At 35.9% G+C, this 21,914-nt stretch overlaps 1 protein-coding gene across 1 annotated transcript in view; it reads right to left on the minus strand.

Annotated features, from left to right (window-relative positions):
* Positions 1 to 21,914, minus strand: part of Zfpm2 (zinc finger protein, FOG family member 2) — a 476,524-nt gene that overhangs the window by 361,444 nt on the left and 93,166 nt on the right. The window contains exon 2 of the mRNA XM_008851514.2: positions 17,535 to 17,693. Coding sequence (XP_008849736.1) covers positions 17,535 to 17,693 — 159 coding nt within the window. The remainder of the gene's footprint in view (positions 1 to 17,534; positions 17,694 to 21,914) is intronic.

The raw sequence follows: 21,914 nt of genomic DNA on the forward strand, positions 1-21,914 counted from the left end.
AATCTTGTTACTAATGAAAAATGAAATGATTAAAAATAATTTAATCAAATATGAAATCTCTGAAGTGTTCTTAAGAAACACCATTTTTTACTCACAATAGAGACTTGCTCTTTTCCTTTCAATATTTTTTTCTCATAGAAAATTTATAAATAGAATTTTATTTTGATATTAACTGAACTCCAGCCTCTTCTTGATTTGAATGGAACTCACTTCATTGACTGCCTTTTTCTTAATCCATTTTTGATTCTCCTGTGTTCAAAATCAGCACTATGGAGCAGCTTAGGACAAATGCCATGAATAATTACTAGCCAAGTTAATAACGACAAGTTTGCTAATACACTGCTCCAAAAGCTTCACTGGTAGGAAGAGGAAAGGAAAAGAGAAAGGGTTGTCAGAGGAGCCAGGCATGACTTTGACAACTACTCAGTTACTTTCTAAATTCTTTATTCACATATTTTTGAATAGAAAGTTCAATGTGTTTCAGCAAAGCACAAACATACTTAATGGGATAACTACTACATCTATCCTGAGAGTAATTCATAAAGTAATGAAACAGAATAAATGTCAAGTACTAACAAAATCTATAACATTTCTAAAATTATGACTATGGAGTTAATGGTTTTCCACTGCAAGATTAAACTCTTTTGTTGCTATTTTAAAAGATATGTGTGTTGGGAACCCTTCCATTTTTCTTAGTCTAGTTTTCAGAATCAATGAGAGTGCTATGGGAGAAAATTGAAGGTGTTATTGAGCAGTATAATGCGTGACATAAATGACTTGGGGAAATGCACTAGAATACAGTCTTTGAAACACATGAAACAGCCTCTTTAAATACCATATTAGGTATTGTTGGCAAGGGTAAAGGCAGTGGCTCTCCTAGCCAAACAAAAATCATTTCAAAAATGCAAACAAACACCTTTTCATTGAAAGTTAAACACTGCTGTAGAAATTAAAGATTTTCCACATTCTGAGACAGTCACTTTCTCAGCACAAAACAGCAGCAGTGTCTGAAAGCAGTCATGCAAGCAGACAGCGTTTCTTAACCCTGCTTTTTTAATCCATGTAGTTCCTGTCAATATTAACCTCTTATAGAAATTCTTGTACAGTACAACTATTGAACTTTCTTGACTAGGAGTGTTGCTGGAGCTGTTAGTCAACCCTATAATGTATTTTGCAATCAGCTAAATCATCAAAGTATTTTTTAACAATGAACAGTTCAGAAGTGACAGATCTACTTTCTTGTTCACACAACTGCTTATCAGAGAATAGATATCACATATGTTTTCCAGGTGCTTCCTATAGTTAGGGTACCTTCACAGAAGCCGCTCATGAAAGATAAGGTCATAAAAGAGATGAAAAATGTGTGAGCTTCATACCCTTATGGTTTTATCATCAGACAAGATAGCTTTGGTTGAAGGACTGTAGGAGTCAAAAACAGAAAACTGCACCTCACATCGAAGGGCGAGCACATTAAAGTTTAAGATTCAGTTTGTGCTTGTATTACCTAAAAGCAATATGGTTTGGCTAGAAACACATGCTTAGTTATAGTTCATTTAAGAAAAAATCTCAGACAAAATCAACTCTGTATTGCCAAGTTTAGTCATAGCTATTCACAGAGAAACACAATAAAACATGCAAACAAATACCCCACTTATAGCAACAACTAATGGAAACTGTAAACATTTCAACTCTTTGAAAAGAATAGATCCATTGCATTTGAATAGGTCCCCATCATGGCAGCTGACTTGGGTTTATCTTTGTGTTTTTCTAGGTTCTAGTCAATTATATGCAGCATATAATTGTATTCAAAAATGAAAGTCATCTCCTTGAAATTTACTTAGGTTTTCCATATTTAATATTTTATTATCTTGGAAACAGCCATTTTCAGACTCTCAAATATGAAAAATTAAGCAAAAAATAAAATCTACATTATGATTTAAAGACCCCAATGAGAAAATCTTGAAATAATTCCTAACAGCAGCACAGGGGCAAGTATATTAAGAAGAAACTAAACCTTACAGTCAGTATGTGACTACTGTAATTTGCAGTATTTTATGGTAGCTAGCAAGGGAAATTATTGAAAATACTAATGCTTCATGTAACTACATCATATGAAGTTTACAAGAAAAGCATTGATAACTTGGGAAGAAACAGCAGCAGTTTATAGTCCTTGTAGAGTATTGGCAAGTTTTTCCTGCCATCAACAGTCTCTTCCAGGTGAAAGTCTTTCTCTCAAAGTTCAAGTTCACTAAAGAGCTCAAGCACAAAGAAAATTTCCACATGAGAGAAAATAAGCCAACTTCTAAACAGGGCATTACTCAATAATTTTTATTCCTTATTACTTCTCTCAGTGAGTGAGCACCAGACAGGATCAAGCAAATATGGAAAGAAAAAAATTTAAAAGGTGTTTCTGAAATAAATGTATTTCACAGTTTATATTTAAAGAATATTGTTACCTTTTCCTCTCTTTCCACCAAAACCAAAATTATCATTGCAACTAAGAGCATTCCATTCAGATAATTCTACCTAATTCAGATATTTTTCATTCTCAAGAAGAGAAAACAGCGCTGGAGTTCTGCAGATGAGCTGGGTATTAGGAATGAAAATCCACCTATTCACAGATCTTTGTACTGCCACCAATTGATCACTATCCCAGCTGAAGACAGTCAGCTGCGTTCAAGTTTCAAACCCAGCATTCATTTCAGAATGGTGTCACTAGCACCAACAAAGAAACCTAAAGCCAAAGCTCACAATATCTGAAACTGTCTCTCCAATGAACCAACCCAATCTATAAGCACAATCATACTCATTTGAGACTGGTGGTATCTGAACATCACTTTCATATGTACTCATGCTTTATGTTCTGCTTTTCAACAAAATAATTTAAAGCATGTTAACTATTCTGGTTATCCATGTACAAATATGACTCATAAGCAAGCATTTATGCCACAGTCCTTCATTACTGCATTCTATTTTACTCATGAATTTATGACTTTTAAAGCTATATTTTCAAACTGTGAAGCCTAAGATAGAGCCTATTAGATAATACATCTTCACAGCCACCAATTACCAAGAATAAGGCCTCTATCAGAAGACCCACTATACACCACTAATTCCAGCACCATAACTGTAAGTGACTTTCGGAGATCAAAAATCAGGGATGCCAAAAGCTTAATTAGGGGCCAGAGAGATATCCAGTGGTTAAGGGCGATTTCTATGCAACCTGAGAACTGTCAGCACACAGTAGTCAGCATCTTGCAAAGACCTATAGCTCCAAGGCCCAAGGAGGAATCTAATGCCTTCTTCTGGCATTTATCCATGCTGAGATGAGCAGATGTACACACATGTGGGTATACATTCAAGTACAAATATACTCATATGTACATACACTCACACAGACACAAACATACACATATAAATAAAATTAACCTTCATTTAAAAAATGAAGAATACCATATATTTCTCCTGATAAACTTGGTTTATTTCTGTTGGTTGATTAATGGAAGCACACTTTACCCTTCTGTTTTCTCTCTCTTATGACATATGAAAAGCCCAGATTTACATTTATTTTAATTTATTTCATTTTTTATTTATTTTTGTGGCTGTGGGTATGTATACACAGGTTTGGCACATGCATACTACAGTGCTCATGGGTAGGTCAGAAGATAACTTAGGGGAGTGGGTTCTCTCTTTCCATAGTGCCATTTCTGGGGATCATATTCAGGTCTTCAGACTTGGTGGTATGCACCTTAATGACTGAGCATTCTACCTGGCACTTCAGATTTACATTTAATGCTTCAGAGCTTTACACATGTATTTCCCTCTCCTTGTTTAATATTTTATTGTCTTTAACCTTATGATTGCTGTCCTTCCTGGCCCTTCTGACCCACAGTGGTCTCTCTGGGGTCAACCTGGAATAAAGTCCCCACTGCTCTTCATACTTACCAGATTGTTGTCATACCCATGCTGTTCATGGAACCTGGAAGCCAGTTCCTTCTTTTTACCTATATAATGTTTATGCAGCATTTGACTGTGGCCTCAATGCTACATGTTACAGTGTTCTTGATGTATTCATTTATTTTATTTTATGTGCATATGTATGAGTGTTTTGCCTACATGTATATGTAAGTGTACCTATGTGTGCAATGTCTATGGAGGCCAGAAGAGGGCATAAGATCCACTTGAACTTGAGTGAGAGATGGTTGTTAGCTGTGGGTGCTAAGAACTGAACCCAGGTCACCTGTAAGAGCTGCCAGTGTTCTTCATTGCTGAGCTGTTTCTTGGGGCCCCAAATGCTACATTCTTAATGACAATTCCACTGATCTTCCTCACTAGGTCAGACCACCCCTTACCATCATGTTAGTTGTATCTGCCTCCCATAATGATGTACTAGCATTGAATCCACAGCATGTCCCACAAAGGCTGATACAGCAGCAGGTGTTCAGTAAATATTTATTGAATTGGGAAGCATAAATTCTGAATGTACAATCACTTTCTTTTTTACATTTAGTGTGTGCTTCTGTGTACATACATGTGTGTGTGCATGTACAAATACATGTATATACAAGCTCATGCCATAACACTTCTGTGGAGGTCAAGGAACAACTTGGGGGACTTAGTTCTCTCCTCTTATGAGGTGAGTTCTGGGGAGCAAACTCAAAGTTGGTGGCAAAATCCTTTATCCTCTGAGCCATCTTCCTGGTACTGACACATTGACACATTTTTTGTTCTTTTATGTTTTGTTTTGAGTCATTAATTATTCCAAGGGTCAAGCAAACCAAATACAAACTATGCATTTTACATAAGATGAGAAACTCTGTACTAATAAAAGTTAAATTTGGACATGTGGCCATCTAAAGAATAAATTTCTCAGTCAGTGTACATATGTGACCATTCCATAAAACTCAGCCTGGACAGTGCAACATAAGTTGAGCAACTCTTTGGCTGTTTTCAGGAGCCTATTCTTGCAGCTAAAAATAGGCCTAATGAAGTTTCTGTATCTATGAGGGATTTTTAAAAATCCCAGATCATATTAGATTTATCCTTTCTTGAATCCACATCAAGCTTCTAACACCAGAGATTGTCCGAAACATGTTCATATCATAGGAAATTTGGGCTGTGTTTAGGTCAAGGTCTTCCCTTACCTCTCCTGCCTCAGTGCCATCAGGAGATCTTCGGCTGCTGCTCATAACTTCAGGCACACACCAGCAGTATCCACAGCATCCTCCAGATTCTCAGAGACATGGGAAATTCTTCATATGCAGTTCAGTTTTTAACATAGCATATTGAAAGTCAGGCTTTTAATGGCTACCTGTAGTTTTTTAGGCTATGACAACTTATTCCATATTGATAGGTTTAGGATTTATATAGCTAATATAAATATAAATACAAGGACATATTAAAAATCTTGCTGAAGGTTTTTCAAATCAGTAGGAACATGAAACCAAACAGCATTCTTGACCACTGTTGTCACCTGTGAATTTACCTTTGCTGTGTTTGTTAATGGATTGATTTTAGCCCTGTGGGCCTGTGACAACTTAGGAGGCTCTCACTGAGAAGAACATAAGGTGATAATACAAAAAGGTGTACACTCCTGGAAGTACAAGAGAGGGGCGCAGAAGCTAAAGTTTCATGAACCTCATAGAAAACAGACTTCTGAGCACTGACTGTCAGTAAAGGTTTGAACTACCTTCCTGATTAAATGCATCATTTTGCCCTGAATGCTCAGGTATTCAGAAACCGTTGTCAAACCAGTCTGAGAACTCTGAAGCAGCATCCAACATTGACTTGAATTATTCCAGTTTGGTTTATTGAAAAGTCTTTTGAAATGCCCTGGGTCTATTTATTTGATGTAAAATTAATTAAACAACTGAGAAATTAAAAGGGAGATTGAATACTCTATCATCTGTTTGGCTATGTGAAGTTTGAACATAAGATATTATGAATAATTTATAATTTTTCAAATCTGATATTTGGGGGTCACCTTAAATGCCTCCACTAAATGATCAGTACCATAGGGATATACATCATTCTTTTCTAACATGGGTTTTCCTTAGGATGTAGCTATTTTTCATCTTTTTTTTAGTATCATCCCCATATTTTTGAAGAACTGCTACTTCTTGCTAAGAATGACTGTATGTTGGTATTTCTCCCAGCAGTCAGCCTCTGGGGAAGAACATGGGAGATCATCAGAGCACAGAATATAGGGGGCAGATGTGTACTAGTGAACACATCGCATGCTACTGTCATGCACTCTGCTTCCAGGAACCTGGAAAACAAACTCAGGTTCCCATCATCAACCCAACCTTCACTATCTCCTTGTATATATTTCCTTGTCTCACCTGTGCACATGTCTTCTTTCTATAACATTCTGTTAAGAAGTGAAAACAGGGACTGAGGCTCAGCGGTTAAGAGCACTGGTTGCTCTTCCACAAGACCTGAGTTCGATTCCCAGCACCCACATGGTGCCTAGCAACCACCTGTAACTCCAGTTCCACAGAATCCGACACCCTCTTTTGGCCTCCGAGGAGTTTGCACAACATGGATATATTTGCATACCTGAAGATATAACATTCATTCACATAAAATAAAATTTAATTAATTTAAAAAATTCTAAAAAAAGAAAGCATTCTTTTCATAGTCCTCTTTCTGCCTCTAAATACGCAGCTAAGGCCATTTTACAGACAGCCATGCTTACACACCAAAATCAATTTGCATGGGTTCTTCAGTGCTACATAAATAGATAGTGCCTGGGTATAACTGTCATCTTTTAAAAAAATTGTTTCTTCAAGACCTCAAGTAGAGAGCCATATGCTAATTCGAGGGCAACAATAGACTTAACATCAACTCTCTTTGCTAAACAGTTGGAGGGACAATGCCTTGTGCGTTGCACCTTCAGATTTCTACCTTGATAAATTTTTGCTCCCAATCCTTAAAAAGATCTTCCCTTCTCACTGTCAGAAAAATATAATCACAGCCTACTGTCTGTGCAAGTCTCCTTTCCGTCTCTGCTCTGTGCATAAGACTTGGTTAGATACAGCCACTGTCAAGTTTCAGAACAGTTCCTTGTCTAATCTTTTTAGTCCTCCAGATCTTTGATACGGAACCTGTTAGAATGGATTGCTTGCTTTTCCAGTTCCTATGTTTATCTCCCTTCCACTCTTGCCATCTGCTGTGCTGCATTTCCTTCAGAAAAGTGAAAAGTTTTCACAGTGCTCAGAGCTCTGCCTGCAAACAATGCGTCTTCCCCTCTTCCTTCCTTCCTTCCTTTCTCCACTTTTTATTTAGGCTTATTTTGTGTTAAGGTCAGGCTGCTTTAAGGAGTTCAATGTGCAAACATTTCCACAGGGCTGAAATTCCTATCCAAATAATTTTGATGGATTTGTAAACACTCTTGTCATTTATTACTAGCTTTAGTCTGAGTACACACATTCTGGTGTGTGTCTCTATTCTTTTGAATTATCTGAAAACAACACTGCAAGCAACAGAGAGGGAGAAATTGTGGGTTATTTCATGCCACCATAACAGCATAATATAATTATCCATTTAGTAAAATGAGTTTAAAGAGCTTTCAATATAGCCTTTGCATCATTGATCTGCCATCTCCATGTATCTAAAAAGTCTTTAAATAAATGCTAAGTGACTGAAATATTTAAGTCTATTTTAAATTGATATACTTATTATTTCTTGTGCTATAGTTCCTTATTTTGACTGATGCATCATTTAATAAGTGTTAAAAATATTTTGTTTATTATTAATTTTTACATGTATAAGTTTATTGCCTACATGTACGTGAATGCACCCTTGTCATGTAATGTTCACCAAGGTCAGAAGAGGGTATTGGATCCCCTGGAACTGGAGTTGCTGATGGTTGTTAGCACCATGTGGGTGCTGAGAACCAAACCTGGGTCTTTTGAAAGAACAGCCAGTGCTCTTAACCACTGAGCTATCTCTCCAGCCTGAATAAGTTGTTTAAGAGAATACCAAATAAAAATACCTTGCAAGAGTGAATTTTAAACTTCACAAGCCCTGCTTTTTCAGATGCATTCATCTCCTTCTACAAGAACTCTATACTAATGGACAGCAGAGAAAAATCTCTATAACCTGAATAAATACCAATATCTCCCTCCCACATAGTAGAATTTTTTAATGGGGGGGAAGATCTTTTATTGGTGTTCTAGAGACAGTCTCACACTGTGGTCCAGGCTGGCTTCAAACTGTCAGTGGTCTAAGTGCCTCACCCTCCTGCATGCTGGGATTATAGATGTTGGCCACATTCCTGGCTCTAATTTTCTGTGTGTGTGTGTGTGTGTGTGTGTGTGTGTGTGTGTGTGTGTGTGTGTGTGTGTAGCACGCATACAGATGTGTCCAAGTGTGTGCGGTTGTACATGCATGTAGCATACAGATGTGTCCAAGTGTGTGCGGTTGTACATGCATGTAGATGTACATGCACATGTATGTACATGTACATATATGTATGTGCATAAGTGTAGAGGCCCAAATTAATATCGTGTCTTCCCAGATTGCTCCTCATTTTATTTACTGAGGAAGCATCTCTCGTGGAATCTGTAGCTTGCAAATTCTGGGTACTTTAGCTAGCCAGCTTGCCCCAAGGAGCTCAGGCCTCTCCTACTATTAGGGGCAGTTTCCAATACCTCCCTGCTTTTTCCTTGAGTTTGGAAAGGATCTGAATTCTTGTCCTCACACTTGGTCTGCAAGAACTTAATCCACTGAGCCATCTCGCCGACAGTCAAGATTTTAATATGGTATTAATCTTTAGTTTTATGACTTTAACCAAGGTACCAAACCTATAAAAATTATAAGAGAAAATAATATCCACCCTAGAGGACAGTAAGTTGATTACAGATGGTGTGGAAAAAAACAAGATACATGACTCTCAGGAACAGGCAGAAAGTAGAAGTTGCTATTATCATTATTATAATTATTATAATTGGTTCATAGTTTCAATGCTGATCTCTCTAATCTCAAAAAGAAAAGAAAAAACACTGAGGCAGCAATTTGCATTCATTATCAGCATTTATTGGTGCAACACATCCAGTTATTTTTACTTGACCTTTTAAGAACAACAAAAAAAGTCTGACTTTATTACTATAATTAAATTCATCATGTCATAGCCTTCTACATTTCCCTCTACACTTTCTATGTTTAGGCGTACCAGAGACAAAGATTACCCTATCAGGTAATGGGTGGACAAATGCCTAATACTGCCTGTTGCTTCTCAAATGGTAACAAGAAACAATGAGAGTATTTTGTATACTAGGAAGAAAATGCAAAATTTTTATGAGAAAATTAAGTTTTGATAATACTATTGGATTTTAAACTTACTAAATGGTAGTGCAGATGCACAAAACTGTTTTTAAATTAGTTGTGATGTTTAAGGATAAAAACTAGATGAAACACTACTAATTCCATGAAATGTTTCTTACAACATGAATATTTGATCTAAAATCCTAATGTGATCAACAGTCACGTTCAGGGCTGTCAGTCAGGTTAATTTATATGATAAACGTAAATTATCTGGGGCTGGAGAGATGGCTCATGGGTTAAGAGAACTGATTGCTCTTTCTTAAGACCCAGATTCGAGTGCCAGTACCTACATGACAGCTAACAACCATCTGTAACTCTAGTTCCAGGGAATCCAACACCCTCTTCTAACCTCCACAGGCATTACATGACATGGATGCACCTACCTACAATGCAGGCAATACACTCCTATACATAAAATAAAAATAATAAATATTTTAAAATAAAGTAAATTATCTACTCAGACATGACCAACACTGTCAATACTTATAATTTTCCTTAAATAGGAAAATAAATTGTGCTAGCAGATATAAATGACTGGTCAACATGAGTACAGTCCTCAAATAAAAATGGAAGGAAATAATACTGAAATATGCATACTTTTAATTTGCACAGCTACTCACATAATTGCAATTTGATCAAAACTACTTTTTAAAGAAACATGAGTCCTTCACCCAACCCAAAACATCACTGAGAAAATACAGAAATTAATTTTTTTTAAAAGAAAAGCAATTTTTTTTTCTGTCACTTATCTAAATTTAATGATTGATTAATGAATTCAATATCTAGATTAAAAGTGAAAGAACCAATCTATGATACGGGTGTCTCCTAATATGCATGTGGTTAGCTCTGCATAAATAAAATTTCCAAAGATTAAATAGAATATTCTTCTTCTGACTTTCAAAATTTGGGAAAAACTACAAAAATAAATCTTGAAAATCTATAAATGTTCTTCCTCTTGCACAAACCTTAAACATTGAACTGATGGCCAAATTTTCTAAATGATAATAAAATGGCCTTCATAATAATTTTTACTTTTATTATTTATAATAATGATGCTGAAGTAAAATAAGAATATCAATAAAAATGGGCAAATATCTGCTAAAACCATAAATATTTAGCTAGACAAAAGTAAATATTGTTTATTACAACTTGAGATTACCTCAGAAATCATAAAAGGATTAAGAAAATACATGATTTAGTCTATTTCACAGGTGAGATGCTAATGGCCATTTCAAAGCAGAAGGAACTGAGTTTGCCATATGCAAATCAACATATGGTACCATATACAACTCAGACAAATGCAAGTTATTTCACACACTGTGAAAAATCAACTGCTTTCACTTTGTTGAATTCTTTTCATGATCTGGGGCAAGGATGAGGTTAGCAGACAAAGCTTTTTCTGACCCTTACATATGAAACACTGACATTGGCAAAATTTGTATTCATCATCTGGCTTCATCACATCAAAATAAATAAATAAAATACTGCCTCTCTTACAATTATAGAACTTATTCAAATGTTCCTCTTTTTCCCAAAATTCTTCCTAATTCCAAATAAAAACTATGTTGTGCAGATTTTTAACACAGCAACAAAAGAATGTGTACAGGTATATTTTTTCCTCCATATCACGAGATTAAAAACACAAGTGGCACACTAATATCATTTCTATTTCTACTTACTAAAAAGTATTACTTTCCATTTTTCAGTGTAGGAAAATCTCTGCAAAAAAAACAGTAATTTTGAAATGCATGAATTTTTAAAAGTTGGAGAAGGAGGATTGGGCCCAGGAAAATGGAAGGTTTACCAAGGAATAATAATGTCATGTGAAGGGAGGGGAGGTGGCGGAGAAGGGAAGCCAGGTCCATGCCAAGCAAAGCTGGGGGCTGTTCAATCAGCCCTATCAGTGCTCCATCAGTGTCTCCACTCCTGCCAAATCCAGGGGAAACAAGGAGTCAAAGATTCAGGTCAATAAGCTTATAGGCGATTTGCACAAACAGCTCCTCCAGCAAGGTAAAAAACAAAGTCATATTGGCTTTTCTCTTTCAGTCCTTCTCTTTGAACTCACTGGTCCAATCACACCCTGCAAATGTCAATGTTATATGCAAGAATTTAAAGAGCTGAGCTTCTTAATCCCGTTAAGAAAAAAGGAACAATTTTGCCTGTAAATATCCATTTCCTTATTGAACTCAAAATGATTACAGCAGAGCTGCCTTCTGAAGATACTGGTTGTTGCTACTCAGCATCAGAGAAGGCAGAAAAGCTTCACAAAAGCCATAGCTGAGCAGGAAAAGAGCTCTATTGGACGAAAACAGTTTATGAAATAGAAAAATCCTTCTTAACTACAAACATGAGAAGAAGAAACTAAGAGACAAAGTAACATGGAGACCGGACACTGGAAGGAACTGAAAACCAAGCAGCATCCCACATCAAGTCTCACAAGGCTGTGACGCTAGATTATTCTCAAAATTAAGGATGCAGGTGAAATTTCGTGTTTTAGTTTCACTTTTAGTGCAGGTAAGAAAAGATTAATACCAATAATCTAGGTTTGGGTTGTTTGGGTTTGGGTTGTTATATAAAGACTGCCCCCCAAAAGATAAAGCTTTTCAACAGTAAATACTTTTTAAACAAAAGTTCAAAATCTGAGAGACAAGGAAAAGGGAACACCGCTCAGAGGGCTGTCTGCACCCTTAATATAGTGAGGAAATCCACTCCAATTTGTATATTTCTACTCTATTTTTCTGACTCAAGGATGTGGGAATATGTGGGAAACACTGGCCCAACTCTGCTACAGTGGAAAGGAACAAAGTGACACAGTTTGTCTTCAAATACCCTCAAATTGCTACTGTGGAACCTATATTAATGAGCCACAAAAAGAGTCTCATCAAGCCCTTGGCTAACAAGATGATTCCGATTGGGTTATTTGTATCATTTGACAGCTTCCCCATTTTACATGTTTTGGTTTCCTGCTTTCTCCTGGCTATTCTTCACTAGACACCTGAAAACTCTATCCTGACCTTGCATCTGCTCCCATGACTCCCAGGGCTCCCAGATGCACCTTCCTTTGACAGTTCCCTCTAACTCCTTCTACACCGATGGTATTCAATGGGTTCCTGGAGCAGCAAGCTTTACCCCTCTGACTGTGCCTGCTGCCTTTTCAGCCCTCTGTCATCCTCATCTGACTTTGCATAACACCAGTGTCTCAGGTCCTCAGGTGAGGAAGCACTGGAAGCTCTCTGCTTTCCCTCTGGTCTCTCTCAAAGTTTATATTCTTCACTTTGGTTTATAAAATTAAAAGTGTGACACACAAACATAATGTCACTCCATTATGCCAACCTACTCTGTTTTTCCTCATATGCTGAACATTACCTAGACTGTACAATGTGAGTTTGATTTTTTTTCCCATCAACCTTCTCTTTTCTCTTGGTATGAGGATTGGCATTGGTTTCACTTGCAACCTCAAGAGGGTCTGGAGCATTATTGATGCTTAATACATGGGCTGGTTTGTGCTGAATTTCACACAGGTTCTATGGAACAGGACCAGAAGCTTCAGTATCTGTTTAGGTTTGTGTTTGATTTCATAGTGATTAATTCTTGGGCTAATGTTAAATCCGTGTCTGAATAACCAAAGTTCTAGTCTTTTTTTAATAGGTCTTACAATTTTCCACTTTAAGTACCTTTCCCTTTCTGAATATTTCTTATGTCAGCTCTATTTGAGTAGGCAAGAATGTATGTCATCACCCAATATGTTTCCTTATTTTACAGATTTCCATGTTGTTCCCTTTTGTCAACTCTGATCCTCCCATATGTTCCTTGAACATGCACACTACCCAACAACTTCTCTGACCATTTTAAATATTAAGATGCTAGGAAACAAAGTACGGTCTTCTGTCTTCTAAATCAATGCTGATGGCATTGTATTCCAGCTCTCCTGTTTAGGGATCGTGACAGCAGAGCAGAATTTCTAAGGACTCACAGCAACATTTTCAGATCATTACTACTGATAGCTCAAATAATCACTGACGTAGCTTTTGGAGTTAGTGTTTTTCCATAGCCCTGTATCTTACCACCCTACAGTGACTTTCATCTAACACTTTCCTTCCTGTTCATATATCCTGTGGCATTCTCCTGGAATGTATCCTAAAACATACTTCACTTCGGTCGTTAACAGTCTTACATATTTCAGTGAGGAAACCCTCTAATATTAGGATTTACTCTATACATTCATTAATATACTTTCATGTTTCTTTCATTTAAGAGAGAATGAAAGACAAAATAACTGAAACAAGTAATTCAGTACCACAGGAAATATGCAGCACTTATGGGCCCGGTGTGGATGTCTTCGTCATCTGTAAATACAAGGAAATAATTCTTGCTTGTTTCCTTCCTCTCAGAGATACTGTGAAGGCAAGATGCCAAGCAGTCTAAACTCATGAACAAAAGAAGATGTGACTTGAATGTATTGCTTTACATTTTGATAATTTTTTTTAAATATCAGAGTACCAAACCAATTTTGAAGCAGCATTTTAGTGTATACAAGTCTGTTTCTTTTCAAAGATGAAAACAATGCAACAGATCCAAACTAAAAAAGGGACTTAAGAATCTTCTATAGAATCTTCAAATTGTAGGCCTGCAATGCTAACAAGGATATTTCTGGGATATGGTCATATAATTGAGGATTTTACATGTTAAAGCAAACAGAATACCAACATTAATGATCTTTCTGAGGCATTCCAACTCTATGAGTGAGCTGTATCACATTTAATCACATGATGTATAATAACTAGCAACAATACTAACATTAATGATTACTTCAGAATGTGCAAAAAATCTTGTTCCTTCAACAAGAGTATAGATGATATAAGGTCAAAACTGAGAAAAATATACAATAAAAAGTAAAGAATCACTTTAACCACTGAAAATAACCTATATGATTTCGGTTCTCAAAACAATAGGAACTTTGGCCTACGCTAAGTTGTGTCTTCATAGATATATAAAGACTGAAGCTCATGTTTTTCAAAGCAATAGCAAAATTGCAATATTATATTATTGTCTTCATGCAAAATTCAGTTACTAAAATATGAATAAAAACATTTATTAACTTTATGTGTATGCTTTGCATTCTCTTCTAAAATATGTCAAAATATCTAGCTTGGAGTATTTAGATTACCTACCCATATTTTTGTGGTATGAGATCCTAAACTAACTAGTCTTTGTTTAATAAGAAAACAGACTTAATATTATTTTATCTAAAGTCACTGAAAAATTTTGATCATGGCAAGATCTTCAAAGAACTCCAAATAATCCAATTCATTTTCCTTGAAGGATTAACAATTTTAAAGTTGTCATAAATGATTAAGAATGTGTACAAAAATGTTTTGGGTAAAAATATTCTTTGTCAACGCTGGGCATGGTGGTGCACCCAGCTCTCTTGGGAGGTAGAAGCAGGTGGATCTCTGTGAGCCAGCCTGGTCCACATAATGACTTCCAGGTGGTCTGGAACTAGGGAGACAGTGAAATAAACAAACAAAACACACACACACACACACAAATTCTTTTCAGGGAAACATTTCTTACCAACGTTTTCACTTACAATACTGATTTCATTAACTACTTATATTCTTTTACTCATTTAGTGGATAATCTATCATCTCCCTACAAGTGCTCATAATGTATAATTGTGTGTCACTGAGACAAACGTGATTTTCTGCAGAGAGATGAGGCTCTAATTTTCAAGAGAGACTTTTTTTTTTTCTTCCTACTGTAGTTAAGTAATAAAATTTAAGAAGGCTACATCTCTGGCACAACCTCAAGAGGATACAATATCTATCAAAGTGTTGTCATCCCTTCCTACCAGTTTCAACTGACTTCACGGGGGTTTCCCTGGACACAAATTTTATGAGAGTAAACTAAACTAATGAAATTCTTTTCCTATTAGCACAAGACCCAAGGAAAATGAAATACTAATATTAGAATTTATTCTGAAAAATATTATATGAAAATAAGAATTCTTAATCCCACTGATGCCTTCTTAATTTCAAACTAAAAATTAGAGCATTGTTTCATAATACATATATACTATTTAATACAAGTTTGGTGATATTGAATGTTTGTTATATATTTAAAATATTTTTAAAAATTCCTACATCAAACAATCCAATCCATTGAATGATATTCATAATAATTGTGATTAAATGTTTTTCTTTATTTCCTAAAGACTTGTCATTACTTTCTATTATTATAAATGAATGTTATTGATTAAAACCCCAGCTGCGTCCACAAGGAGGCATTTGCTTCTAAGAAATTACTAACTTAAATCTGTGGTTTGGCAAAAACCCTTTAATGTATCTAAAAAGTTACTTTTTTCTACCTCCCTAGATTATTAATTAAATGACAAAAGATGTAAATCTATGCTTTAACTCTTTAATCATAAGAACCCAGAGGAAAACATGGTGTTTTCTAGCCCTTAGCACTTTCTCTTTTTAACTACATCAAAATGTAAAGTTGGCACTCTATAATAAACAGAGATATGTATTTTATGATAGTGGAAGAAAATAAAAGGGCTTCAGATGTAAATTAAATACCCACACATTTCAGCCAGCTCATATATATTGCCCAAACTAGAGAGCATCAAGACATAGAGTATACAGAACAATTCAAAAAATATTAATTTGACCTGAAATCAGAGGCTAGGTGAGAAGGCTCTTTGTTCCATGCTGGTTTCATTTGAAATCAAATCGTTCTGACTTGGGAGACAGGCACTATGTCAAAAAGCCATTGTGGGCATTCTGGGAGCTCACAGTGTCAGGCCTTGGAGCTTATTCAACAGAAGGACAAGAATTAGCTGTTTTTTTTCTAATGCACCGTTAACATGAGAAACTTATACTAGAATTTTTAATAATAAGTATAACATATGTGACCATCAAGACGTGTGTTGGTGGGCTTTGTTTTTGCTCTGTTTTTAGATAATGTATCAGCATTCTTGATTCCAGACTGTCAAGAATGATCCACATATACCCACAAACCAACTGCACATTTCATCTGTCTAAAACAGTACACAAACCTGAATAAAAACGGGGCATACACAGATATCACATACAAATAACAACAGATGAAAACAGGCATACAGACTCAGACATTTTCTATGAGTCAGTTTGACCTCTGGAAATTTCCATGCTAAGTCAGCAGAAGCAGGTGTTCTAAACTGAGGAAGAGACCCCCAACATTATGGAACTCTGGGGCAGTATAAGGATAAACAGAAGACCTACCTCACTGAAGAGACTTAAGCATCAAGTAAAAATAAGTAATAAAATATACCATGTGCAATTGACTTTTAAGAAAAGTGAGAAAATAAGTATATATACCCAGAGATGTCATAGTAACTGTCAAGGTCATCCTAGCTTCAAGTCAAGGATAGGAATAAACTGAGATTTGTCTCAAGTATTTCTTGGATTACAATGTGAGTGTGTGAAAGGGATTCTGCAAAGGAAACAGTGAGCATTTATTTATTAGGGAATACAATTAAAAAGGACCAGTATTGAAAATTAAATCAAATATGTTAAGTATCAGGTTTCAAAAGGACTGAGCCAGATCTTGTGCTGGTATTTTATCTGCCCCTCATACTGCTTACAATCAGTACTTAACAGTGTCTTGCAAATGATTGACATTCAACAAATAGCTGTTGAAAGAAAAACGAATAAATGACAAACACCAAATATGATATAGCTAATTGAGCAACAACAAGAAAATGTACATAGTTAACTGGTCAATCAATATTAAAATATTCAAACATAAAAAAACAGCTTATTATGGGGCTGGAGAGATGGCCCAGTGGTTAAAAGCACTGGCTGCTCTTGCAGAGGATCTGGGTTTGGGTCTCAGCACCTACACGACATCTAACAACAGTTCATAACTCCAGTACCAGGGGATGTGACACCCTTTTCTGGCTTCTGTTGGCACTGCATGCTTGTGGCACAGTTACATGCAGGCAAATCCACTCATACACATAAAATAAAAATAAATAAAAATGGCTTATTATTACAATGGAATGACTTGTTTGGCCCAAAAAGAACTTACATTTAAAAGACTCTGCACATACCAACAGACCATTGCATTGTGTATCAGCAATTTTATTTCATCCCAAGTTCCATTTTTAACTTGATAAAATCACCTGAGCGGACCCAGTACCACATCCAGCCATCATGGATTACCTTTGTTACAAAAGTACTCCACTTCTTCACAGCTCAGATTTTCAGGCCCGAATTCTGTGGGGAAGCTTCCCTCCAATGGAAAGTCTGCTTTTGTGATCACATCTGTTTCCTCTGAGGGGCACTCTTCTTCCTCGTCTTCGATGGCATCTTCAAGTGGCCCTTGAAAGAGAATCAGGGACACTGTATCAAAAACGTCCAAAGAAAATAGACAAACAAATTCCTTAAGTGGGGTCATTTTGATTACAGTGGAGAGGAAGGAGCTTCCCAAGAGACTCGAGCATAGTCAAACCACATGAGAAAGAGTGGGAAGGGCATGGGGGTGGGTGGGTAGTGTGCTCAGTGTACAATATGTACCAGTAGGAAAACTAACAAAATAAGTAAATTTTCCAAAGTTAAAAAAAGAAAGAAAGAAAGAAAGAGAGAGAGAGAGGGAGGGAGGGAAGGAGGGAGGGAGGAAGGGAGGGGAGGAGGAAGGAAGGAAGGAAGAAGAAAGAAAGAAAGAAAGAAAGAAAGAAAGAAAGAGAGAAAAAAGAAAGAAAGAAAAAGAAAATGAAACACCGATCTTTGTCGAGAAGGCAGAGGAAGCCAGCACCCGAAGCCACTACATAGAAATTAACTTGGGTCTCCATTCCTTCCCAACCCCCTTCTCCACGCTTTCGACTTATATATTTTTTTCTTCATTCTCCCTTGAAGAGCAAACCTGTGCAGTTATGTTCATTTGTTAGAATTAACTGCCTGGTAAAGAGTACAAGTCTCTTTTACACTGTTGTACAATTTTACCTGAGATTTTAATAAAGATTTAAAGTAATTCAATGCATTTTAATTGAACTGAGATTTTAATAAAGTCTATACTTTTAAAAATCCATCTTAAGAGTGGATTCCAAGAAAAGATTTCATTATATGTGTTTGAGGCTTGAAGAAAAATTACACATTTCTCTCCCTGATGAAAGCATAACCCTATTCATAATTAATTGAATTTTTTCTGAAATGAAAAGTAGTTTTCTAATGAAAAAATGTAATTTGTATTTATGTGATACTTTTTCAGTAATAAAAATACAACTCCCTTAGAGAGAATGAGAGTGAGGTGCACTACATTAATGGACCTATTTCACTGAAAGGAAAGGGAGGGCTATAGTTGTTCAGGGGGTCTGAAGTGGACGGTTTGGGAACACCATACTGCTGATTGTGAGTTTCTGACTGCTTCTAAAGAAGCAAAGTATCAGATTCATTTTACTAAGTAGAAGCCTGCATTTGCTCCTAAAGACATGATATGGCATTTTACCCATGGAACACAATTATGCTAATATGTACTAATTGTCACTCTGTCACCAGTCTTGACGGGCTAAATACTTACAGGATTACAGGATTAAGTTCTCTCTGTGTCTCTCTCTGTCTCTTTCTGTCTCTGTTCCTTGGCTTTTAGAAATATGCTAGAGAAATTTAAGGATCAAAGAGATATAATTTTAAATGCTGCAATATTATCATTTGTGTGTGGGGGGGGTTATGGGGTGTGTGTGTGACTATATCCAGGGGTATATACAGTGCTGTCCCAACATGAATTTCTTCAAAATTGAATTGATAAGATACAGTTATGTGGATAGAATTATTCTTTTATATTAAGAAACGCAAAACTTTTCCTTCAGGAATTTTTGCCTTTTTCAAAATTGATATATCCCTTATTCAATTCAAAACAAGAAATGTTGAGGCAGGAGGGATGGCTTCATTCTGAATGCTCCAATAATCTGTGTACCACAAAGTTTCTTAGTTTCAAATTAGAGACGTAAAAGGATCACCAATTTGGTTTTCCAGAAAACTACATTCAAAAGTCACAAATCTCATAGCTGGAGAGATGGCTGTGTAGTTAGAATTACCTGCCTGGTAAAGACCACTGGCTGCTCTTGCAAAGGACCTTGGTTTGGTTCCCAGCACCATATGACAGCTAACAACTGTCCCTAACTCCAGTTCCAGGGTATTCACGCCTCTTCTAGCCATCGCAGGTATTGCATGCATGGGTGCACACAGACACATGTGGGCAAAACACTCATACATGTAAAATAAAAATAAAGTGTTTAAAACCACTGATCTCATATTTTAATCTTTTATTGTCTATTTTAAGTCTAATATTGATTATTTTAGAACAATTATATCAAATAAAGCAAAATTAAGTGCATAAATAGTAAGATATCACTATCTAGCTTGCATTTGATGATTTCAGAAACTAAGTTTATTAATGCCAAGTATAATGAATATGATACTGGACTATTCCCCTTATTATTATTTTTTTCAACATAATGTAACACATTTGATTAAAATAAAACATGAAAAACTGCCTCATTTATGTTTGACGTGGGAGTTTCAGAGCACTTTCTTACATCATCTGCAACATAGCCCAGTGTAATAGGTATTTGAGTTAGAGATCTTCTAATTTTATAGATATAGAAAGCAAAGTTCAGGAGGTCAGGAAACAGAGCAAGGTTATAAAACACTGAGTGAATTTGATTTTCAAACTGACATGTTTTTAATACCTTCTCTTTAACATCATGAATTACTATGCAAATCATTCTTTGGTAGTTATAAGCATCTTCATTCAGAAACAAGACTGTTAACTACAAGTAAGCCATAAACACAAAAGTTTTAGCAAGTTAGTTCATATTCACCTAATTATTTTTCATGGGTACTTAGTGGGTGAGTCTCACAATTATGTCAAGCAGACAATGAATACCTTTCCCATATAAAAGAACTTTGTGTAGACTTACAAAAATAAAATAATTGATTGCTCACGTTCATTATTTACATAATTCACAAGAAGTTAATTTATAAAAATCTTGATTTAATATCAGTTACAACAGAAATGACTTTAAACACTCATTTGAGACCATATTCTTCTTGAGAAAATATATTCTGAATTTTGCTTGCAATAGTAAAGCTCCAATTTAAAATAAGTATCTGAATGGCTATTTCATAAAAGATGAAAAGCATAAAATATCATAAACCTAGAGAAAGTGAATGAATACTATAAAATAAAATTATCCATTACAAAAATGCTTTCTTTTATTTCCAGGCCAGCTGGTGCTACCGGGAGACCCTGTCTCAAAAACACCAAAAGGAATAAAAAAGTGAAACTTTAAGGTGAAAGGATAGAAAAGAATATGGCAAGCAAATGGCACAAAGAAAAAAGCAAGGGTTATAATTCTAAAATCTGACAAAATATATTTCAAATTAAAGCTAGTCAGAAGGATAAAGAGGGTCACTTTATTCTGATCAAAGAAACAATTAACCAAGAAGATATTGCAATCATGAATATATATGCACACCAAACTCTGGTGCAACCAAATTCATAAAAACAACACTACAGGACTCTAAGACACAGATTAACCCCAACTCAGTAATAGTAAGGGACTTCAGTTCCCCACTGTCTCCATTAGACAAGTCAACCAGACAAAGAATAAACAGAAAGACCACCGAATTAAATGATACCATACATAAAATGGACCTAAAAGACATCTTCTGAATATTCCACTCAAGCACCGAAGAATAATACACTTTCATTCAGTACCCCTGGAATTTTCTCAAAAATTGACCACATACTGGGGCACAAAATAAACCTCAACCAATACCAAAAAATTAAAATAATTCTATGTATTCTATACACAGTGGAGTTCTACTCAGCAGTAAAGAAACATGAAATAATGAAATTTGCATTTATGGATTGATCTAGAAACTCTAAGTTACTTCACACTAAGTGAAGTAACACACACTCAGAAAAACAAAAGACATATGTTCTCCCTTATTTGGGGTTCCTAGCACTAAATTCTTGTAATAGATGAAATACCACTGAAATGGGCCAGCAGTCCATGGAAAACATGATGCAGAGACCTGAAAGTCCAGTGCCTTGCCACAGTGAGAAGATCATCCCACACCTACCACCCCCTCCAAGGCTCAGGGACTTTTGTGGAAGAGATTGGTGGAAAGATAGTAAGAGCTGGAGGAAGGGGTGGATTATTAACTGGAAGTGTCCTCCAACCAAGCTACAGTCAGACCTCCTTCGAAGAGGGAGTCAGCTACCTTTCTCACCCGATCAGTTGACCTTAGTTGCAGGTGGGGGAGGGGCTATGGATATGCAAGCCATAAGGCACCTCTCTCACCATTTTGTGTGGCTGTCGGGAAGTCACAGGATCTATATTTGAGTGTGGACTTTCCAGTGCAGAGGAAATAGGGAAGTGCCCACATTCTGTAAATGAAACCCCACCCTATGCTCTGTTAATATGCCCAAAGAACTAGTTAGGATTTTAAATAAATAAATAAATAAATAAATAAATAAATAAATAAATAAATAAATAAACAAATAAATAAATAAATAAATAAATAAATATATGATAG

This window comes from Nannospalax galili, unplaced genomic scaffold, assembly GCF_000622305.1.
Source record: "Nannospalax galili isolate Female #2095 unplaced genomic scaffold, S.galili_v1.0 scaffold284, whole genome shotgun sequence".
Classification (NCBI taxonomy): Eukaryota; Metazoa; Chordata; class Mammalia; order Rodentia; family Spalacidae; genus Nannospalax; species Nannospalax galili.